This window comes from Lepidochelys kempii, chromosome 1 (assembly GCF_965140265.1).
Source record: "Lepidochelys kempii isolate rLepKem1 chromosome 1, rLepKem1.hap2, whole genome shotgun sequence".
In the NCBI taxonomy this organism is placed as follows: Eukaryota; Metazoa; Chordata; order Testudines; family Cheloniidae; genus Lepidochelys; species Lepidochelys kempii.
This window is the reverse complement of record NC_133256.1, coordinates 98,290,219-98,311,962: the sequence shown is the minus strand read 5'-3', so window position 1 is coordinate 98,311,962 and position 21,744 is coordinate 98,290,219. Positions and strand designations below refer to the sequence as shown.

At 42.3% G+C, this 21,744-nt stretch overlaps 1 protein-coding gene across 22 annotated transcripts in view; it reads left to right on the top strand.

Annotated features, from left to right (window-relative positions):
• DOCK9 (dedicator of cytokinesis 9) overlaps positions 1-21,744 on the top strand; it is a 336,209-nt gene that overhangs the window by 250,560 nt on the left and 63,905 nt on the right. For 9 of the 22 annotated variants that reach the window (XR_012159418.1, XM_073348476.1, XM_073348365.1 and 6 more), the window contains 3 exons: positions 9,280-9,327; positions 11,304-11,342; positions 11,801-11,937. Coding sequence is in view for 21 of the 22 variants with exons in the window: in XM_073348476.1 (XP_073204577.1) it covers positions 9,280-9,327; positions 11,304-11,342; positions 11,801-11,937 (224 nt within the window). In the remaining variant the exon portion in view is untranslated. Of the gene's footprint in view, positions 1-9,279; positions 9,328-11,303; positions 11,343-11,800; positions 11,938-12,516; positions 12,561-21,744 lie in introns of all 22 variants that reach the window. The other 13 variants (XM_073348434.1, XM_073348354.1, XM_073348395.1 and 10 more) reach the window with 4 other exon arrangements.

Below are 21,744 nucleotides of genomic sequence, written 5' to 3'. Positions count from 1 at the left end.
CCTGGTGGACTGTGGACTGTGTCAAAGGGGTGTGCGAAAGACATAAACTGAAAACTGTCTAAATAGAATTCAACTATAAATACAGACAATAGATTTCCATAGGGGTCCACACCTCCATTCGAGATTTCCAAAAGGGTCTGCAGATGAGAAAAGGTTGAGAACCACTGTAGTAATGGACACATGATTGTTGGATATCATCATTCCAGCTACATAAAAGAGTTTTATCTCCCTATCCCCTCCAAAAACCCCTTCCCACTTCTTTTTCATAGATCATTCTCATGAGGATCCTCCATCAGGAGGTAGGATTCCCTCCTCCAACAGGTAGTGAAACTCTTCAACATGAAGGAAAGGGGTTCTATTTGACATATTTCCTGGTACCAAAAAAAGGGAGGGTGGTAATTCATTCTCAATCTCCGTCAACTCAGTGTCTTTATTTGCAAACATATTTCCATATGATTACATTGACATCAATAATACAGTCCCTGGAAAAGGACACATGGTTCACAGCTCTAAATATGAGAGATGCTTACTTTCACATGGACATTCATCCTGCCCTCAGAGATTCTGCAAGTTTGTGGTGGGCACTGACCACTTTCAATAAAGGGTTCTCCAACTCATCCTAGCAACCCCATGTAGGGTCCACCAAAGTGGTTCTAGTAGCAGCATGCAGAGCAGTTTCACCATCTTCCCTTATCTAGATGATTGGCTTCTTATTGCCAAGAAGCTTCACATCAACCTCATTGATGCTTCAGCTCCTATCATCCCTAGGAGTCTGTGTGAACTTAGAAAAGTCAATCCTGACCCCAACACAGAATATAGAATTCAGAGGAGTGACCCTAGATTCAGTCAGGGCAAGGGTTTATCTCCCAGCCCTCAGCAACCTGATAGACCAGGTTATGTGCAACCCTTGAATGTCAGTGTGGATTTGCCTCTATCTCGGGACACATGATTTCATGTGCTTATGTGGGCTTGGCTTTGAATGGTATATACACCAAGCAAACAGTATGAATAACATAACAATTCCCACCAGAGTGAGATCCTCACTAACATGGTGGAAAGATCCCGAACGAGTATGTGTTCATGTTTCCTTTCTCTCCCGCGCACCCAACAAGACCATCATTATGGATGTCTTCCTAATAATCTGGGGAGCCCACCTGAACAGTCACATGACCCAGGGCACTTGGACATCACAAGAAGCCAGAATACACATCAATCTTCTAAAATCTTCAGGCAGAATGAGAAGTTTGCAAAGCCTTTCTACCATTCATCCAGTTTCACCATGTATTCATGTCAGACATCTTCCTTTTAGCTCTGTACTTTCCAGGAATCCAGAACTCATTGGCAGACAGCCTTAGCAGGCATTTCGATCGTAGGTGGGAATTATACGATTCAGTAGTGCACAACAATTTTTACTTGGTGGGGAATCCCCACTTGGGACCTGTTCGTCTCCCAGACAAACAGGAAATGCAACATTTGCTGCTTTGGGGAGCTCAAGGAAAGCATTCCAGAGGCGATGCTCTCCTACTAGCTTGGTCAGATCACCTGAGCTATGCCTTCGCTCTTATCCCACTACTACTTCAGGTACTACGGAGAATTTGACAAGTCATGAGTCATCCTTTTTGCCCCCAAATGAGGTAGGCAATTCTGGTTTCCGAGTCCTCTACGAATGTCATCCCACCCACCTATCAACATCCAGTCCTTTCCGAATCTCTTGATCTAGGAGAGTGTTGGGCAACCCATTCCCAAGGCACTTAATCTCATGGCATGATAGTTGGATGAGCATCAGGCCTACTGTGCTCTTGCTCTTAAAAGCCGAAAGGATTTCACCATGAAATGCTACCCAGCCAAGTAGAAACATTTCTCTATCTGGGCCCAGAAATGGCTTATATCTTCAGAAACAATGAGTATCCCCACTATTTTAGACTATCTTCTTGGTCTCAAGATGGCAGATATCTCCCTTAATACGCTGCAGGTCCACTTGGTAACAATCAACATGTCACCATCATCAGATGGCTACTCGATTTTTATTTCTGCCAGTAAGGAATCCAGGCCCGCACTGGGACCTTAACTTAATACTTTTGATCCTCACCTAGCCTCCCTTTCAATCACTAGCTGTGTGCTCATGTCTCATCTGTCTATATAAGTCATATTTCTTATTCCTGTCACCTTGGCCAGAAGGGTAGATTAGCTTGAGGCCCTAATGGTTGATTCACCATACACAGTATTCCATAAGGACAAAGTCTTGCTACAACTACACCCAAAATTCATTCTTAAGATATTTTAGACTTTCACATAAACCAGTCAGTTCACTCACCTGTGTTCTTTCGGAAGCCCCATACCTCTAGCAAGGAGGGGAAAATTCATTCCCTCAATGTGCAACAAGAATTGCCATTTAACCTGCAGAGAAAGAAACCAATCAGAAAGTCACCTAGACTATACACTGAGGTCAAGCTATATCCTCTGAGTATCTCTGTTGGTTCTCTGGCTGTATCCTACTCTGTTATCAGGTGGCTCAGCTTTCTTCATCACACGGAATAAGGGTTGACTTTACAAGGGTGCAAGCAGCCTCAGTGTCATCACTTCAACAGGTTCCCCCACTTGACATTTGCTGAGCAGCCATGTCGAGTTTTAGCCACGCATTCACGAAACATTATGCTCTGGTCCAAGACTCCTCAACTGACACATTCTTTGGGGCAGCAATACATTCTGCATCCTCCTCACACCCTCCTTCTCTATGAGTAATGCTTATCAGTAACCCACAATGGAATGTACATCGGGACCAGTACTCGAATAAGAAAGGGAAGTTGCATACCTCATTGTAACTGGAGTTCTTAGAGATATGTTGTCCCTATCCGCATTCTACTACCTGCTCTCCTTCCCCTCTGCTATGGATTGTTTTCTGTACAAAAGGAGCTGGAGGTAGCTGGTCCATGCCACCCCTTATAATTTCAGTTTGAAGCACTAAGAGAGCAGGTGCGCAAGTGTGGACCAACGACTACTGCATGCAAGAATTTTACAATTCTGGACCCATACAGTGCATGCGTACCCACAGTGGAATACAGATAGGGTCTACACATCTTGAAGAACTCTAGTTACAACAAGCTGAGTAACTTCCCTATCTTTGGAATAATGTTAATACTAGGAGTCGAGCAACCCTCCCTTCCTTCCACAAAGAGTGATCTCAAATTTTAGGAAATACCCACAGACACAAGCCTGATCAAATAGGTGAGCTTGGCAATCAGGTTCTGAAGGTTAACAGATGTTGGCTGTTAGACCAGCAGAGAAACTGTGTTCTGCAGTTGAAGGCCTTTCACTGAAGTGCTGTACCAGCAGCCACTTCATGTAAAGCTAAGGATTAAGTGCTTATGCTCACAAACCAGGAAGAATTAGTAGGGGAAGCTAAAGTGGATGGGAACCTGGGAGGCAGTGACCATGAGATGGTTGAGTTCAGGATCCTGACACAGGGAAGAAAGGAGAGCAGCAGAATACAGACCCTGGACTTCAGAAAAGCAGACTTTTGACTCCCTCAGGGAACTGATGGGCAGGATCCCCTGGGAGAATAACATGAGGGGGAAAGGAGTCCAGGAGAGCTGGCTGTATTTTAAAGAATCTTTATTGAGGTTACAGGGACAAACCATCCCGATGTGTAGAAAGAATAGTAAGTATGGCAGGTGACCAGCTTGGCTTAACTGTGAAATCCTTGCTGATCTTGAACACAAAAAAGAAGCTTACAAGAAGTGGAAGATTGGACAAATGACCAGGGAAGAGTATAAAAAATATTGCTCGAGGATGCAGGAGTGAAATCAGGAAGGCCAAATCACACCTGGAGTTGCAGCTAGCAAGAGATGTTAAGAATAACAAGAAGGTTTCTTCAGGTATGTTAGCAACAAGAAGAAAATCAAGGAAAGTGTGGGCCCCTTACTGAATGATGGAGGCAACCTAGTGACAGAGGATGTGGAAAAAGCTAACATACTCAATGCTTTTTTTTGCCTCTGTCTTCATGAACAAGGTCAGCTCCCAGACTACTGCACTGAGCAGCACAGCATGCGGAGGAGGTGACCAGCCCTCTGTGGAGAAAGAAGTGGTTCAGGACTATTTAGAAAAGCTGGACGAGCACAAGTCCATGGGACTGGATGTGCTGCATCCGAGAGTGCTAAAGGAGTTGGCGGATGTGATTGCAGAGCCATTGGCCATTATCTTTGAAAACTCATGGCGATTGGGGGAAGTCCCGGACGACTGGAAAAAGGCTAATGTAGTGCCCATCTTTAAAAAAGGGGAGGAGGAGGATCCTGGGAACTACAGGCCAGTCAGCCTCACCTCAGTCCCTGGAAAATCATGGAGCAGGTCCTCAAGGAATCAATTCTGAAGCACTTAGAGGAGAGGAAAGTGATCAGGAACAGTCAGCATGGATTCACCAAGGGCAAGTCATGCCTGACTAATCTAATTGCCTTCTACGACGAGATAACTGGCTCTGTGGATGAGGGGAAAGCAGTGGACGTGGTGTTCCTTGACTTTAGCAAAGCTTTTGACACGGTCTCCCACAGTATTCTTGCCAGCAAGTTAAAGAAGTATGGGCTGGATGAATGGACTATAAGGTGGATAGAAAGTTGGCTAAATTGTCGGGCTCAGTGGGTAGTGATCAATGGCTCCATATCTAGTTGGCAGCCGGTATCAAGTGGAGTGCCCCAAGGGTCAGTCCTGGGGCCGGTTTTGTTCAGTATCTTCATAAATGATCTGGAGGATGGTGTGGATTGCACCCTCAGCAAGTTTGCAGATGACACTAAACTGGGAGGAGAGGTAGATACGCTGGAGGGTAGGGAGAGGATACAGAGGGCCCTAGACAAATTGGAGGATTGGGCCAAAAGAAATCTGATGAGGTTCAACAAGGACAAGTGCAGAATCCTGCACTTAGGACGGAAGAACCCCATGCACCGCTACAGACTAGGGACCGAATGGCTCAGCAGCAGTTCTGCAGAAAAGGACCTAGGGGTTACAGTGGACGAGAAGCTGGATATGAGTCAACAGTGTGCCCTTGTTGCCAAGAAGGCTAAAGGCATTTTGGGCTGTATAAGTAGGAGCATTGCCAGCAGATTGAGGGACGTGATCGTTCCCCTCTATTTGACATTTGTGAGGCCTCATCTGGAGTACTGTGTCCAGTTTTGGGCCCCACACTACAAGAAGGATGTGGAAAAGTTGGAAAACGTCCAGCGGAGTGCAACAAAAATGCTTAGGGGACTGGAACACATGACTTATGAGGAGAGGCTGAGGGAACTGGGATTGTTTAGTCTGCGGACGAGAAGAATGAGGGGGGATTTGATAGCTGCTTTCAGCTACCTGAAAGGGGGTTCCAAAGAGGATGGATCTAGATTGTTCTCAGTGGTAGCTGGTAACAGAACAGGGAGTAATGGTCTCAAGTTGCAGTGGGGGAGATTTAGGTTGGATATTAGGAAAAACTTTTTCACTAGGAGGGTGGTGAAACACTGGAATGCGTTACCTAGGGAGGTGGTAGAATCTCCTTCCTTAGAAGTTTTTAAGGTCAGGCTTGACAAAGGCCTGTCTGGGGTGATTTAGTTGGGGATTGGTCCTGCTTTGAGCAGGGGGTTGGACTAGATGACCTCCTGAGGTCACTTCCAACCCTGATATTTAACGATATTCTATGATTCTGATCTCAGTTGCCACATTATCAAAAGAGGTTCCATTCTCCATCCCAACTATAGTATAAAGGAAGCAATTAGGAGAAGGAACAAAGTTCTCGAGCCATGTTTCAGGGTATTAATATGCTTAACGTTGGGGATGGTTTCATACTCCCCTTGAACTGGTGGGGGAACATGGCACACGCTGGGCCCACCTCCCCCATTGCTAATTGCACCTACCTGATGATGATGTTTATCCTGTTTATTACAGTAGTGCCTAAGGACCCTACACCAAGAATGAGACTTCATTATACTAGTCCATTTACAAATATAGAGTCATAGATAGTTCCTGCCCCAAAATTGTACATCCAAACAGACAAGACAGGCACAGAGCTGTGAAAAAGGCTATGACTCACAAGCAGAGTGAACAATGTGATGATGGCAAATGTCATAGTCCAGGATTTATTTTTTTTGAGAGAAAGAGTTAGGAGGCGATGAATTAAATGGTAAGAAAAGTGAAGGGAAAGAGGACATGAAAGCTTCAAGTTGTGAGGAGGACAAGAAAGAAAAAAGTAAGAGCAGATATGGAATAAAGCTGAGGTGAAGAGACTGTGAGAGAAAGGATTAGGGCAAACAGCCAATCAGCACAGGACAGAGAAAGCCCAGTCTGAACTTTAGAAACTTCTGTAAATCATAGAATATTAGGGTTGGATGAGACTTCAGAGGTCATCTAGTCCAACCCCCTGCTCAAAGCAGGACCAACACCAACTAAATCACCCCAGCCAGGGCTTTGTCAAGCTGGGCCTTAAAAACCTCTAAGGATGGAGAGTCCACCATCTCCTTAGGTAGCCCATTCCAGTGATTCACCACCCTCCTAGTGAAATAGTGTTTCTAACCTAGACCTCTCCCACAGCAACTTGAGACCATTGCTTCTTGTTCTGTCATCTGCCACCACTGAGAACAGCCGAGCTCCATCCTCTTTGGAACCCCCTTCAGGATGTCCTAAGGTCCCTGTTTTGGCTCCTATCAGCGAGAGTTTCTAGCTGGTTCTGCCCTGCAATTTCCCGCCAAGGCCATATGGGTGAAAGAGTGGCACCACCTGGGTCCTAGTTTCCACAGACTCGGGGGGAGGTCTCCCCTGCATGCTTCTGGGTCCAATGGCTACTGCGCGGAGTGGTGACTCCAGTTGGGCCCCGTTTTACCATCTCTCACCCAACGTAGCGATTCCTGGTTTGGCTGCTTCTGTAACTGTTCCTACTAACTGGAGTCTGGCTGATTCCTTGCAGTTTTTCCCACATTGCTGGTAGCATCTTTCTGATGTCTTTTGCCCTTACTAGTAAACCTGCAAACCAGCTTTCAGTGCAGATTTGCACTTTTCTGAAGAGCAAATTAAAATAGTCTTGAGAGAGACAGAGACTATAGCTTTGAAAGTGAACCATTTTCTTGAGGTTTGAAAAAGGTTTTATATAAATTCTCCTTTGCACAATTTTTTCGCATGTATCTGTATATTCTTGTTTCAATCCAAAGCAGGAGCATCCCCAAATATAGGCTGTTCTCACAGTATTTCTTGCTTGACCTAAAACAAAGAAGTATTTAAAATCTTCAAGAAAGCCTATGTACATCTTAATACCAAGATGCTCATTTGAACAAAAAATCCAAGCCGTTTAAGATATGTAGATATCACTAGCTATAATCAAACCTGAAAAGCAGCTTCCCTTTTCAAGACCCACCATTGCCACAGCATCTTTAAAAAATGAGGCAATTAATGATGGCTAAGTGGTGGAGCAGATAGGGATTGTTGAGGTTTATTTTAGCTTTTAGTAACAATTTAAAAATAAAATTATATATAAAATTGTATATATTTAGTTATCACTTTTGCTGTGTCCTTAGAAAGTCATTTTTCTCAAGGCTTGTCTACACTACCACTTAAGTCGATGTAACTCGTGTCACTCGGGTGTGAAAAAGCCACCCCCGAGCGACACAAATTACATCAATTTAACGCAATGTCCTGCTCTCCCATTGCCTTAGCTTCTACCGCTTGTTGACATAGCTTTCGCCCCTCATCTTCACCAGACACGACATAGCTTCACCATAGCTGACATAGCTTTCACTTCTCATCTTCACCAGATGCGCTACAGCAGCGCAGCTGCGCCTATGTAGTGTGGTAGTGTAGACTAGCCCTTAGACCAGGGTGGGCAAACTTTTTGGCCCGAGGGCCACATCTGGGTATGGCAATTGTATGGTGGGCCATGAATGCTCACGAAATTGGGGGTTGGGGTGCGGGAGGGGGTAAGAACTTCAGGGTGGGGCCAGAAATGAGGAGTTCAGGATGCAGGAGGTGCCTCTGGGCTGGAGCAGGAAGTTAGGGTGCGGTGGGTGGGGTGAGGGCTCTGGCTGGGGGTACAGGTTCTGGGATGGGGGGTTGAGGGTGCAGGAGGGTGCTTCGGGCTGGGACCAAGGGGTTCAGAGGGTGGGAGGGGGATCAGGGCTGGGGCAGGGGGTTGGGGTGTCGGAGGGGATGAGGGGTGCAGGCTCCAGGCAGCACTTAAAACAGCTCCCGGAAGCAGCGGCATGTCCCCCCTCTGGCTCTTATACGGAGGTGCAGCCAGCCCGCTCAGTGCTGCCCCTGCAGCTCCTATGGTTCCCATTGGCCATGGTTCCCAGCCAATGGGAGCTGAAGGGGTGGCACTTGGGGCGGGGGCAGTGTGCAGAGCCCCCTGGCTGCCCCTAACCATAGGAGCTGGAGGGAGGACATGCCGCTGCTTCCGTGAGCCGCATGGACCCACAGCATGTGCAGAGTGGGGCAAGCCCCAAGCTGGAGCGCCAGAGCCGGGAAAGCCCAGGATCCCGCTCCCCTGTGGGAACTCGAGGGACAGATTAAAAGGTCTGAAGGGCTGGATGTGGCCCCCGGGCGGTAGTTTGCCCACCCCTGTCTTAGACTGTAAGCTCACTGGGGAAGGGACTGTAATTTTGCCTCTTGTGTATACACATCACCTCATACAATGGGGCCCTGCTTATGATAGGTACAGCTAGACACTACTACCATATAAATATTAAATAATAAAGTTTATTTAGGATACCATGTTTTAGAAATGGCAATGAATATAATTTTCTTCTTTGATTTTTGTTTTCAATCCTTGACGCTTCCCATTTGTCATTTTTAGAAATTCTAACTTGGATCAGCCAAGATATTGAGCTCTTTGCTTTGATTCCGGGTGAAAGGATCTAGGCATGCTCCGTACCCCACTCTTGCCTCTGCCACCCCCTGCTGCTCTCTGTGTACTGCAGAGTGAGAGAATTGCGACTCCTCGGCACACTCACTTCATGGCACACTCAGTGCAACGAGGTGGCTAACACCTGTGAGGCATGCAGCTGTCACCATGTCAACCCCACAGTCAGGAGAAGGTTAACAAAGGCGACCTGACCTGAGCCCAGCACTTGTAATTGGGTCCCATCAGGTTCAAGTTAGGTTGCAGGGCTCTCTACTTTAAGGATGGGAACAATTAAAATGGATGTTTTTCCTGACGTGCCTGTGAAGAAAGAGCTTAGCGGGACTGACAAGCAGACATAATAGATAGTTGCAGTAAACATTTATTTAAACAGTTTTTAAATGTTGTTACAATGATTCCTAATATGTTCTCTGCAGAGTGTGCTTGCATCAGTTCCAGTACATGGGAAAACGATACATAGCCAGGTACTGTGTAGAATTTAAATTTATGGTGTTACGCTATGAGAGAATTAAAATAGTAGTATGTCCAATATCCGCTGAGTTCTTGTTAAAAAGTTAATGCACAAGAATGGAGGAATTATTATGCAGTGATGCCTACCAATTTGAAGGTGAGTAATTGGATGCACAACACCTTTTTGGGTGCTATCTGAAAATATTGTTGCTATTAAAGAATATTAGAAATATACACAAAATATGCTTATAAGAAATTAATTTAATCAGTATTTACTTTTGAGGGGGATATTTTTGAAGAATAGGTTTATCTCTTAAAATGCTCATAAGATAGCTAATATTGGTCTGTGATTACACATTTTGAATAATGACAAGCATTGAAACTGTCGTAGATGAATTCTCTTGGAAGCACTACTATGTAGTATTTTTACTAATTTAAATTATAATATTGTACATTTCAAAGACTGAGAATGGCATAGATCTGTAAGCACATTGATTATTGTAAAAGCGGCAAAGAGTCCTGTGGCACCTTATAGACTAACAGACGTATTGGAGCATGAGCTTTCGTGGGTGAATACCCACTTCGTCGGATGCATGATCCAACGAAGTGGGTATGCACCCACGAAAGCTCATGCTTCAATACGTCTGTTAGTCTATAAGGTGCCCCAGGACTCTGCCACTTTTACAGATCCAGACTAACACGGCTACCCCTCTGAAGACTGATTATTGTAATGTGTCTCGTAAGCTGCCATTTTGCAATTTTTTTTCTGTTTTCTAGATTTAGATTTTTCAGTTTATAGAGCTACGTTCTAGCAGCACGTGCATGTGTGACACTCACACTGAAGCCTGTTAATCAGTGGGAAGTCAATAGGAGTTGAATGCATGTATCTGAGGTCTGAATTTATCCCAGAAACTGTATAGTATACTTCAGTATTTCTTCCACATTTTCATAAATCTCATACAAAGTATAGAGTACTTGTTCTTGTATTAAAGAAGTAAGTTAGTTAACCTAATCTGTTCAAGCTTCACACTGCCTCCACCACCATGGTGTTGGAGCCACTGTGATATCATTAAACTTGTGGGGTGAAATCCTGCCATATTTAAGTCAATGGGAATTTTGCCATTGATTTTAGTGGAATCAGGATTACACTAACGGTGTTAGCATCTATATTTCCCAATGTCAGTAGCTAAATGCAGACTACTACATTAGCAGTTAACATTGGAAATAGAAATACCAAAGAGTTCAATCAGAATATACCACAAATCACAATGACTTTAAACTGAACTTTTTCAAACTTAATGATATGGGAATTTTTTTCTTACAAAAAGAAAAATAATAAACTTTCATCCTAATTTAAATATGAAAATACCCATCCACCCTATGACATGAATGCTATTTTGGGGACTTGCAAGAGGTTTGTCAATGTCTCTTTCTCCCTACCCCCCCAAAAAAATTTTTTACACGCTCAGAAAAAAATCTGTGATAAAATGGATCAATAGCTGTTTCTCAATTTAGATTGTGTCTTTAGCTGTGATTATACTGCTTTGCGCTTTAACATACTTCACAGTCTTCAGTCTTAAAAGTAACTGCTGTATAAAAATAACATTTTGACATAGCAGAGAAGACTGTTCTGCACTTTTGTCATATTGAATTATCACTTGATCTGTTCTGCATGTTAACAAACATCAAACTATTACAATCATATAAGTCTCTGGTGGTCTATGGGTTTATTGCAGTTTCACAAACAAATATAGCCTTTAAATCTGTAAAATTGATGTCACACCATAGCATGTTGTATCACAGTAAATGCATGTACTGCACAGAATAACACCAAATGAGAGAGAACTCTTATTTAAGGGAACAGGGAGAGGTGTAATTCCAGCACTGGTTTTCATTTCTCATCAGCTCTGGTGGTGGTACACAATAGGAAGTTTGTACTGATTGCTAACACAAATCACTTTTCTGTTTTCTTCACTTGATTGCTGACAAGTTTTAACAAAGTGTATGGCTCTTCTCCCTTCCTGCCTGGGTAAGATACAGGTGTTAGTGCCTAAAATTAATTCCTGCTCTTATTGCATGTGGGCTTTCCTGTTTTACCACTACACCTCTTTCTAACTTTTCCCCAAAACTTACATAATCAAAAGAAACTAGTGCATTTTTCAGTTCTGACTGTTGTCAAAACATCATTTAAATGAGCTATAATCTAAGATTAACATTGCTAAAAGCTTTGAAGTAAATTAATTATTTCAAGAGATACAGTTTGTGTGTTTTTATTTTCACACATTAGGTTTTCTAATTAAGAATTTGATGTGATCCTTTTTAAAAATGCCTATTTTTGTTTTAGCTAAACATAAAACAACAAATGGGCTGCATTGCCATTCATTCGTTAGTACTTTTTGTGCTGTAACTGCTTAACTAACTCTCCCTGTCTTGCTGCAGTTTGATATGTCTAACTTTTGCTTCTATCCCATTTCACCCATCTTGCAGGAACCAGGAGGGGTTGGGACCCATAGTTCATGATCGAAAATCTCAGACATTGCCTGTTTCCCGTAACAGAACAGGAATGATGCATGCCAGATTGCAGCAACTGAGCAGCCTGGATAACTCTCTCACTTTTAACCACAGTAAGTTTCATTACACCATAACAGTTATCATCCTCATCCACTACCACACCAGAGGCAGGTCCCAGACCCACACCAGAGCACTTCATGGACTTTATTATTGTTCTAGATAAAACAATTAAGTGGAATTAGTTTACTGGTCTGTTCCCACTTTCTGGTAGAGCAATCAATGCTAAGTGATGACATAATGTGGAACATGGTTAACTATAGCATTACATATTTTAAAGTGGTACTTTGCAAATGTATTAGTTATGAAATATTCTAAATCATTTAATTCTGGGATTGATTCAAATTACAAACACTTAAATTTTGTGGTGCTCATTTGAAAAGGGTTTATATCTTACTTTTGAACTATATGGGTTGATTTTATTAAAAGTTCTATTTTCACCCACTTATGACCCATTATAAAAAGTATAGTTTACATGTTATAATCTGCACTTAGTTGATCATGTCTCCATGTTCTGACATCTCCTGATGAAAATATAAATTTTAGAATTTCTATGAGGAATGTAAAGTCCATGATTTAGTTTGTGTGGATGTGAAAATCTCCCAATAATGAAGTGACTTTTTCTGTGTTTTCAGTGTAAGAAAGATATCAAGTGTGCTTGGAATTTCTGTAGACAATGGTAAGACTTAATGAGGTTGAAGTCAGTTTGTGTAAGGCTGCTTTAATTGAAAACAATTTTGTATATTGCCTTTTTAAATATGCTGCTTTTAAATTTCAAATTATACAAGATGCAGAAAGAAAAGGAGTACTTGTGGCACCTTAGAGACTAACCAATTTATTTGAGCATGAGCTTTCGTGAGCTACAGCTCACTTCATCGGATGCATACTGTGGAAACTGCAGAAGACATTATATACACAGAGACCATGAAACAATACCTCCTCCCACCCCACTCTCCTGCTGGTAAGGAGGTATTGTTTCATGGTCTCTGTGTATATAATGCCTTCTGCAGTTTCCACAGTATGCATCCGATGAAGTGAGCTGTAGCTCATGGAAGCTCATACTCAAATAAATTGGTTAGTCTCTAAGGTGCCACAAGTACTCCTTTTCTTTTTGCAAATACAGACTAACAGGGCTGTTACTCTGAAACAAGATGCAGAATATTTTTGACATGTCATTTTTCAATTTCCTACAGTTTCAAGCACCAAAGAAATTGGTCAGCTAACTTAACAAATTATAGCATTTATTCATGCAGTGTTTTGACTTGACAGAATTGCGTACAGTAAAACTATACAATCTATGCAAATTAACTATACGTAAACTGTTCTTGCACATCTGTTTCCCATAGCTTGTCTAACTGCCCCTTACATGTGCACAAAAACTCCTAGCTTATTGCCATTAATGTAAGACACCAGTTGATCCAATCCTGCAGTATTTACTCATGTAATCCCTGTGAGAACTTGAGAAAGCTAGTTCTGTATTGTAGACAATAACATAAATGTGTTACCCTACCCTTGAACCATCTTTAGCTGGTGGATTTCCATCTTTCAGTCATTTCCAGTGCAATAGAAGAGATTTATTAGCAAGAGATGAGAAAAATTTAAAAGCTCAACAAGTTATTGTTTATATATATTCCTCTCTTGGTGCATATGTGCCCCAGAAATTGGAATCTTTTGAACAACGATACCCGTTGGCCCATACCTGCACCCTGTTTGCCCTCCCGAGGGCATAAAAGGGGTGGAGCGAGGCCAACCATCGCCACTCCTTCTAACCACAGCCTAGTCTGAGAAAGAGAATAATTAGCGGTGTCCTTACTTTATCTATTTTTTTCCATTGTAGATTTTGTATATAGTCAGTATTTGTAGTAGGATTTAGTTTAGGATGAGTTTTGTAGGTTAGGTTTCATTTGGGTAACTTCTATATATTTTTCACTATTACCCGGTACTGGGTCTTCAGTCTTCATGACTGACCAGAAATTTCTTCAACCATATCATTTAATGATGGCCATAATAAACGTTTGTTTGCTTAGGCATGGAACGTATTGGTAGCAAATATTCTGTTTGTTGCTTGTTTTAAAACAAACTCAAAGAGTAAGAGAGGCTAGGCTGAAACTATTCTTTGTTATATAAATCTGACACCAACCTGAGATCCAGGTTCTCTAGATTGGTCTCCTTTGGAACAATCTTCTTCCTCTAAAAGTGCCCCAGAAGCTTCTCTGAATATGGTGCTTGCCTCTTGTATTCCTTCAGCAAATTCTCCTGTTCTGAAATCATCTGACTGGACTTATTCTGATGGGCAGCCAGGACTGAGAGTCATCTTTTTACCCTCCTTACATCTAGCAAGAGGGAGACTTGCTTGTGGTTAACTTGGTGTCAGCTCCCTGACACCTTTAGTCTTTTAGCCACCCAAACAATCTCCTCAGGGCTATCCTAGCCCTTACTTTGCCATGGAAGTTATCCCAGTCCCTGAGCCCGTTCAAAGCATTCCCCTGTAATGTCCAGCCCCTTATCCACTGAACATCCACAGAAATACCAAGTCTACTGTACACACAGTTTGGTTGGTTCAGCTCTGGATCAATTCCTTATATAATACCACAGCACTGAGATATATTTATAGTGGAAACAATCATATGTTTCTTATCAAAGATCAAGATTTAAGAGGTAGTGAGTTAGGATAATGGAAACAGAAGGGTTACATATAACACAAAATCATAACACTATTCCTAGTGACTAAACTTAGCAGGCTTACCTCCAATCTAAATAAGTTTCTCACCCAAATGTTCTTTGCAGCGTTTCAAAGAAGCCTGGTTGAGATCCCATTTTCATGAGCATAATTGCACTGCTGGATTATTTCCCAGGTGCGGGATAAAGGGGTGTCTTTTATATTCCTCAAAATTCATTGTTTGTACCTCAGAGTCAGGATGACCTCCTGTAGTATATTCTCTGGTATGCTGCCTTCCTGCTGACTTCACATCCCCTCCCAACTTTGTTTGTAAATGCCTCTCCATTATGTTAACTTACAATGTTTAATTTACATGTGGACCAAGGGGGATGGGTGAATAAACAGCCTTAGTCTGGCAGAAACCTTTTTGTCAACTCTGCCTTAATACAGATTTTAGGAACATATTTTTAGCACACATACATACGTAACTCCTATTGTGTATATATATAAAAATTTCACAACAATATTAATGACCAGTGTGACCCCAACTTTCATTTAAGACCTCACTTGATATTCTTAGGAGAATCAGGATATTTTTGTATCCCCCTTGCCAGTTGTGGGGCAGTTGTGGGGGCGTTGGGGGCATTGTGGGGCGTTCCTCAGAAAGTTACCACTAAGGGTAGCTTAACCATAAATATGATCCCTCTGTTGCCCTAAAATTGTCCAGTACACATGATTTGGTACTGTTGAAAGAGCAGCTTCCTGTAAGCAGCCATACGGAGACTACAGTACTATCACTAAGGGCTTGTCTACAGAAACAGTTTGTGGAAAACAGGTGTGTGAATCGAACCCATACCAGCCTGTTGTGAACTAACTAACCATGTGGACCTTGCTAATGTGCATTAGCAGTTAGTGCGTTTTGGTCTAATCCTCTTCACACACCAGCTTGCCGCGAACAAGGCAAGCGTTAAGAATCTCAGCACTGTTCATACTGCAGGCAGTCTCAACACCACCCTTGTTGGTACTAACATTTTCTGTACCTCATCATTCAGCACTGAAGACTTGTGATCTGGAGCCTTCAATGCCAACCACAGAGGCACCAACATTTATGGTGCTAGGGGATTTGCTTGTCTCAGATTTCCCTTAATTTCCTTTGCTAGCACAGTCAGTTAAAATCCTTTTATCACTAACGGATCAATATAGAGAGATTCTTCAAGTGTGTTAAGGGATTCTGGTGTTGGGGGATGTACTGGGAAACTGTGTCACAAGTCCACCCAATTTAGGCTTACTCAATTTTTGCCTTTATTATACAATTTCAGACAGAATTATTGTCACTTATAGGATCTGAATATATATTTATTCTAGACAATAATAGCAGATGAGATAAAATAGGTAAAGGAGCTCTTCTGCCTTCAATGGTGGTCTTCATCTCCTCTGATTTTTCTGGTGTGGTCCTTCAGTCCCGTCCCTTCGGCTTCTGGTCCAGTGTTTCTCCAATTTGGGCCTTGTTCACTTAGGTCTTCTATACATTTCCAAATTCCAGACTACTTAACCTTTCTCCAATCAGCTTTTAACACATCACACATTTGGTTTTTTATGTAACCCATATATTACTCATGCGCAAGCTTCAGTTTATCCAACTTGTGTATTTCTTTGCTGTCTATGCAGGTTCTATGTTGTTTTGTACACTGTCCCTGGGTTTTCCCAGTAAAAGGCTGCTTCTTGTTTCTGTGTTTTGACTTCAAAACTTCCAGCATAACATTTTATTTTTGTTCTGTCAGAAATAACATCACTTTAAGCAGATCAGCAATTCTGTGTAAAAGAAGAATTGGCAAAATAACACTTATGCCAGCAAGGTCTTGGTCTACATGTTATCTCATCTAAACTCATTCACTATCCTTAGGTATAAATCATTAAAATATAGCTATCAAAGCTTTTAATCTTACCATTTAGCAGTCCTTCATTTTTATATTTTAATATTATATTCAGTATGTGTATATCAACATACCCTCTTAATCTATTTTGTGGGGTTCGAGGGAAGTTTTGGAAAAATGATGACCCGTTTCTGTCAATGTTTATTTTCTTTAAACATGCATTTTCAAAGGCCTTTTTCCTTCAAAGACCAGTTTTGTTTGTGAAACATTACCAAAAACGTTATTAGAAATTTTCTTGTGTTGCATTTTGAGGAGTCTCTCAATTTTAAGCCTCTATTTAGTTGCTTTTAATGGTATCCCAACATGTGGATTCCTATCAAGTCAGCTCCCCCTATGTGAGAGGACTACTTTTTCCTCATCTTCCTCAAATGGGATTAGAGAGGGTTCCCCATCACGTTCTCCAGCCTACTTTTCATCTAATAGAGACACTAGGGCTCAAGCTCATTATCGTGAGCATAGGGAACACAGAGATACACACTCATCCTGGTATCACCTTCTTGGTCTCCTACACAGTTTGTATCTCGTCCATATTCATGGCCATATTGGGCTTCGTGCTGTCTTCAGTTTACGTTTACACATTCTAGAACAAATCACCTTCTACAGCTAAGTCGTCTACATCTCATGCATAACACCAGCCTTAAGTTTCTCAGTGAACAGCAAATCCACACTTCTGAGGAAGGACAGTCTCATCGCTCCTGCTGTATTGTCATCATCTTTGTCTGTCTGACTGTCTTCATCATCACCACCAGATAACTACAAGACATCTCAGGAGCCTCTGAAGAGTTAGTAGGGACTCTAGAGATCCAGGTGGAAGTGATAAGTGAAACTCTCTCAAGCTTCTAGACGTATTACACACTGCTATCAGAAAGACTGGCAGTGCCAGTCAACTACACACTCCTGGAACCAGCTCAGCTCTTGTGGCAAACACTGGCCACTATACCTGCTATATCATAAAAGAAAGAGACGAGATACCAGGCCCCATTATCAGGGTTTGACTACTTCTCTGTGGATCCTGCACTAGGTTCTCTTCTAATCACAGCAGCTCATGAACATACTAAACTAAACCATATGTTTACACCAAAGGAAAAGGAGTTTAAGCAGCTGGACTTACTAGGAAGGAAGAGCTATTCCTCAGCTAGTCTTCAAATTAGAATTTCAAATTATCAAGCTCTTCTTGCAAAATATGATGACTTCTGCTGGAATAGGGTCTCTGAAGTCCTTGATGTGGTACCACAGGAGTCCAGAAAATAACTGCAATCTCTGATTAATGGGGGACAGTTAGTTTTCAGAACCACATTACAAGCTGCAATACACAGCAGACACAGCAGTGTGTCTAGTGATGTAACAATGAGGTGAGTGTCTTGGCTACAATCTGCCGGTGTCCTGCATGAAATTCAGAACACTATGAGGATTTACCCGTGAAGGAGTCAGAGCTATTAAGCTTTAAAACAATGACATGTTACATACCCTATAAGACTCTAATACAAACTTTAAGATTGTTGGGAGTCTGCCTTCTCAGATGGAAAAAAAACACACAGTCTCACTGAAGGCAGCTGTCTGAACCCTTTCAGTACGCCTAACGCAAATCTTCTGACCTTGCTAAGAAGAAACAGTGTTTCCTCTGTCTGCTTCTTCGTAACTGTTGCCAGCCAACAGGCAGCAAGTCTGATGGTCATGTCAAGAGCTCCGAACCAACCGTTGTTATGAGTATTTTTTCCTTCCCTTACCCATTTTGGAGTACATTTATTTTTGGGAAGCCTGGAACAATATTTCAGTAGACCCAATCGGTCCTTGAAATTATCTTGACTGATTACTCTGTTTAGTTCCAGACTATCCCTACCCACCATCCCCAACCCCTTTCACAAGAAGATTCCATAACAAATTCATTCTCTGTTGTCTTTCAGAGACATAGAAGAGGTTCCTTCCCAGTTCAGGAGAAAGGGCTTTTATCCTCATTTCTTTCTAATTCCCAAAAAAGAAAAAAAGATTAGAGGGCTATTCTGAATCTCAGAAGACTCAATACATTCATTTGAAGATTAAAATTCAGCACAGTAACTGTAGTCTGAATAATTTCTTCCCTAGATGCACAAGATTGGTTCACAGCTCTCTACCTGCAGGATATGTATTTCCATTTACCCCCAGCCCCCACAGGAAATACTTGAGTTTTATAGTGGGATCTCAACATTTTCAGTATAGAATTCATTTGGATTGTCAACAGCCCCAAGAATATTTACAAAATAACTAGGGGTTGTTGCAGCATTTCTAAGAAAGCAAAATATTTAAGTTTATTCTTACCATGATAATTGGCTGATTCAGGATTCCTCTCATCAAGTCTGAGAGAACATTCATTATACTCTCCAGCTACTCACCAATCTGGGGCTTAGAATAAAACCAGAAAAAATCTCAACTGATCCCATTATCAAAGATGGAATATATAGATGCTCTGCCGGACTCCACACAGCATCAGCTTATTTACATGAGTCCAGATTGGAGACAATGACACATCATAATTAATTACTGAACAATCCTCAGATATCAGGAAGATAATGTTTGAGTTCTGGGACACATGCCATCATGTATATTCATCAGTCCTCATGCCAGACTTCATCTTCACTGTATGTAAGGCTGTCTGAAGTCCATTTTCATGCTAAAAAGCCATCATATAGACACATTGGTGATGATTCCTCAGTATGTCCTTTCTGCAGCCCAGCATGTTGTACAATTCTTATACATATGGGCTATTCCCTTCCCATCCTCAGTTTCCGGAGCTGTTCAGAGTTGCAGCATAGCCTGTGCTAGTGACACCCCCTTCTTCTGCTTGCGGCCAGATCTTCTGCCTTCACAGCAGCAAAGTGGCGGTTTGTTTCACACCTATCCTTTTCTTTTGGATTTTTTTACTTTTAGCCTCTTTTCAAGCAGTTAAAGTATTTATATTTATCAAGCCTTCTCACCTCTTCCTGGTCCCAGATCTGAGCAGCGTAGTGGTCCCAGCTGCTTGAAGCCTCTGCTGCAGTGTCCCCTTCCACCTTTCAGACGTGGCAGAAGAGCCATACAAGCACCAGCAAAATCCAAAAGGTGCTTTGTATATGAGGCAGTTTTCTCAGGCTTGGAAAAACATAAAAAATGCATTGCCTGTACCCAGCTAGCCTACCCTATCTCTGCCAGGGCCCGGAGCTCTGAGTTGGCTAAGCATGTTGGGGCCCCAACCCCTCCCAAGTAGCTGCGACTTCACCACAGAAAAATCTGACCAGGAGAGACCGAGTAGAACAGGGAGAGGCTCTGAGGACAAAGAGGATTTCATCCAGCTGACCTAGGAGGTAAGTCCTGGGGCAACAAAAGATCATAAAGATAAGATACTTTCTGGGCTGCTGGTCCCCCAAAAAGTCCTACAGTGGGTTTTAGGATCTGGGGAAAGAAGCAGGACTGCTACACAGCTTCCCTTCCTCACACCATGAATCAGGTGATTCTCATGATACTCTGGGGTAAGTCGTGCAAAACCCAGAGTCTCCGGTTCCTAAAATGACAAAAGCAAGTGTGTCCTTCAGAAGGCAGTGATTATTATTGTTAATAAACAAGTGGGGTGAAAATTAGGAGTTAAACCCCTTCTCCTTTGCCTTCTCCCTCTGAGGGAATATTTGCTGGAGTTTATCTCATACACAGAGGGTCCATCACAATGTTCTATACTATGCTCACCACCCCTCCCACGTCCTGCAGCTTGTGTGGGCATGCAGAGAAGCCTGTTCGTCCTTGCTGTGCAGCCCTGCCTCAGGCTGCAGTCTAATGGAAATTGCCTGTTCGACTATCAGCCCAAGAATCCCTAGCTCTGCCAGGAAAAGGGGCTCAGACTTCAGGAAGCAGCAGAATGGAAATTGTGCCTTCTGATCATCAGCCATATACTTTTATCTACTCCTCTACCATGGTGACTGGTTCTCCGCAATATTGCTTCCCCCAGTGTTCATAGAGAGGAAAGCATAGCAAAGCTTGTGAGAAAATAGTGTAATATGCCACATCTCCCATTAATTAAAGACTTGTTTAATCCACCACATGGTCATTGCCTGTTGTGAATAAGTTTATCGGGTGAGGGATATATGATAGAGGACACATGGCAAACTTCATGGTTCTCAGAGAATGTGAAAAATAATTACCTTGCTTCGGACTCCAGTCAGCATCAACCCAGGTTTCATTTACCACAAAGGCCGTGGAGCCTTCTGAACCAGTTTCGTGTTGGATATTAAATTTGTAATAGAAACAGTCCACTATGTCAATGTGGGCAGCCATATACCATGACACACGTTGTTGAGGACTGCAAAATGACTCAGCTTTCTGGAGGTCTTCCTGCCTTGAACATCCTTGATAAGAACTCTGTGGTTTGGCTTTACTGGATTGCATACGCCAAATAATAATAGTAATCATCAGCCATAAACCCTTGCTCTCCTAGGAAAAGGGGATCAGACTCTGAAAGATTGGAAAAGGTTCTCTCTCTCCACCCCTCCCCTGCTCTACAGGCTGGCTCTACATTAAAGCTTTGAGCATTTCAGGCAGAACAGGGGCATTGGAAGATTCCACTCCCCATGAAGCTGCACCAAAAGATAAGTGCGAAGTCCATTCCCATGTTCAGAAAGCTCCAGTTGTGGTGCTCGGTTCCTCCTCCAGTAGTTACTTACTAGCCAGTCTCGGGGAGCAAGCAGAGGCAGCATTTCAGGCTCCAAGGAACAGCTAACAAGCTGTTTTCACAATCGAGGTATGTGCACCAGTACTCTTCCTCTGATGTATGGTTCCCAGACCAGGATGAATAGTGTACTACCTCTCTGCTGTAAATAGCCAGAGGAAAAACTACCACATGTTTTGTTTTTTCTTTTTTAAAAAAAAAAAAACCTATAGAAATTTTCCAGGAGAGGATGCCAGTCAGTGGCCCTCAAGGAACTTCTTAATATTAATAAAAATACCTTTCCTTTCAAGCATTATTATGATACATGTTTTCCTGTTGATTCCTCCTTTGAGGACAACGTAGGATCAAAATGAGGATACCTAAATAAACCAAATGCTAAACTAAAATGTTTGTATAAAGAAATGTCATAAATTTTGGGAGTCTAAGGTTGGTACAGCAGGAGCTCCACCAGTGAAAGGCATAGTCACAACTTCAGAAGGGGACTTCCTTCGAAGACCACATAGAACATAAGAGTGATAACACGACAATTTCAAAGCCTCAGCTTGCAGCTGTTCAGACCAAAAGTTTTTCATATATTTAGTAAAAAGCCTACTTTGTGGTA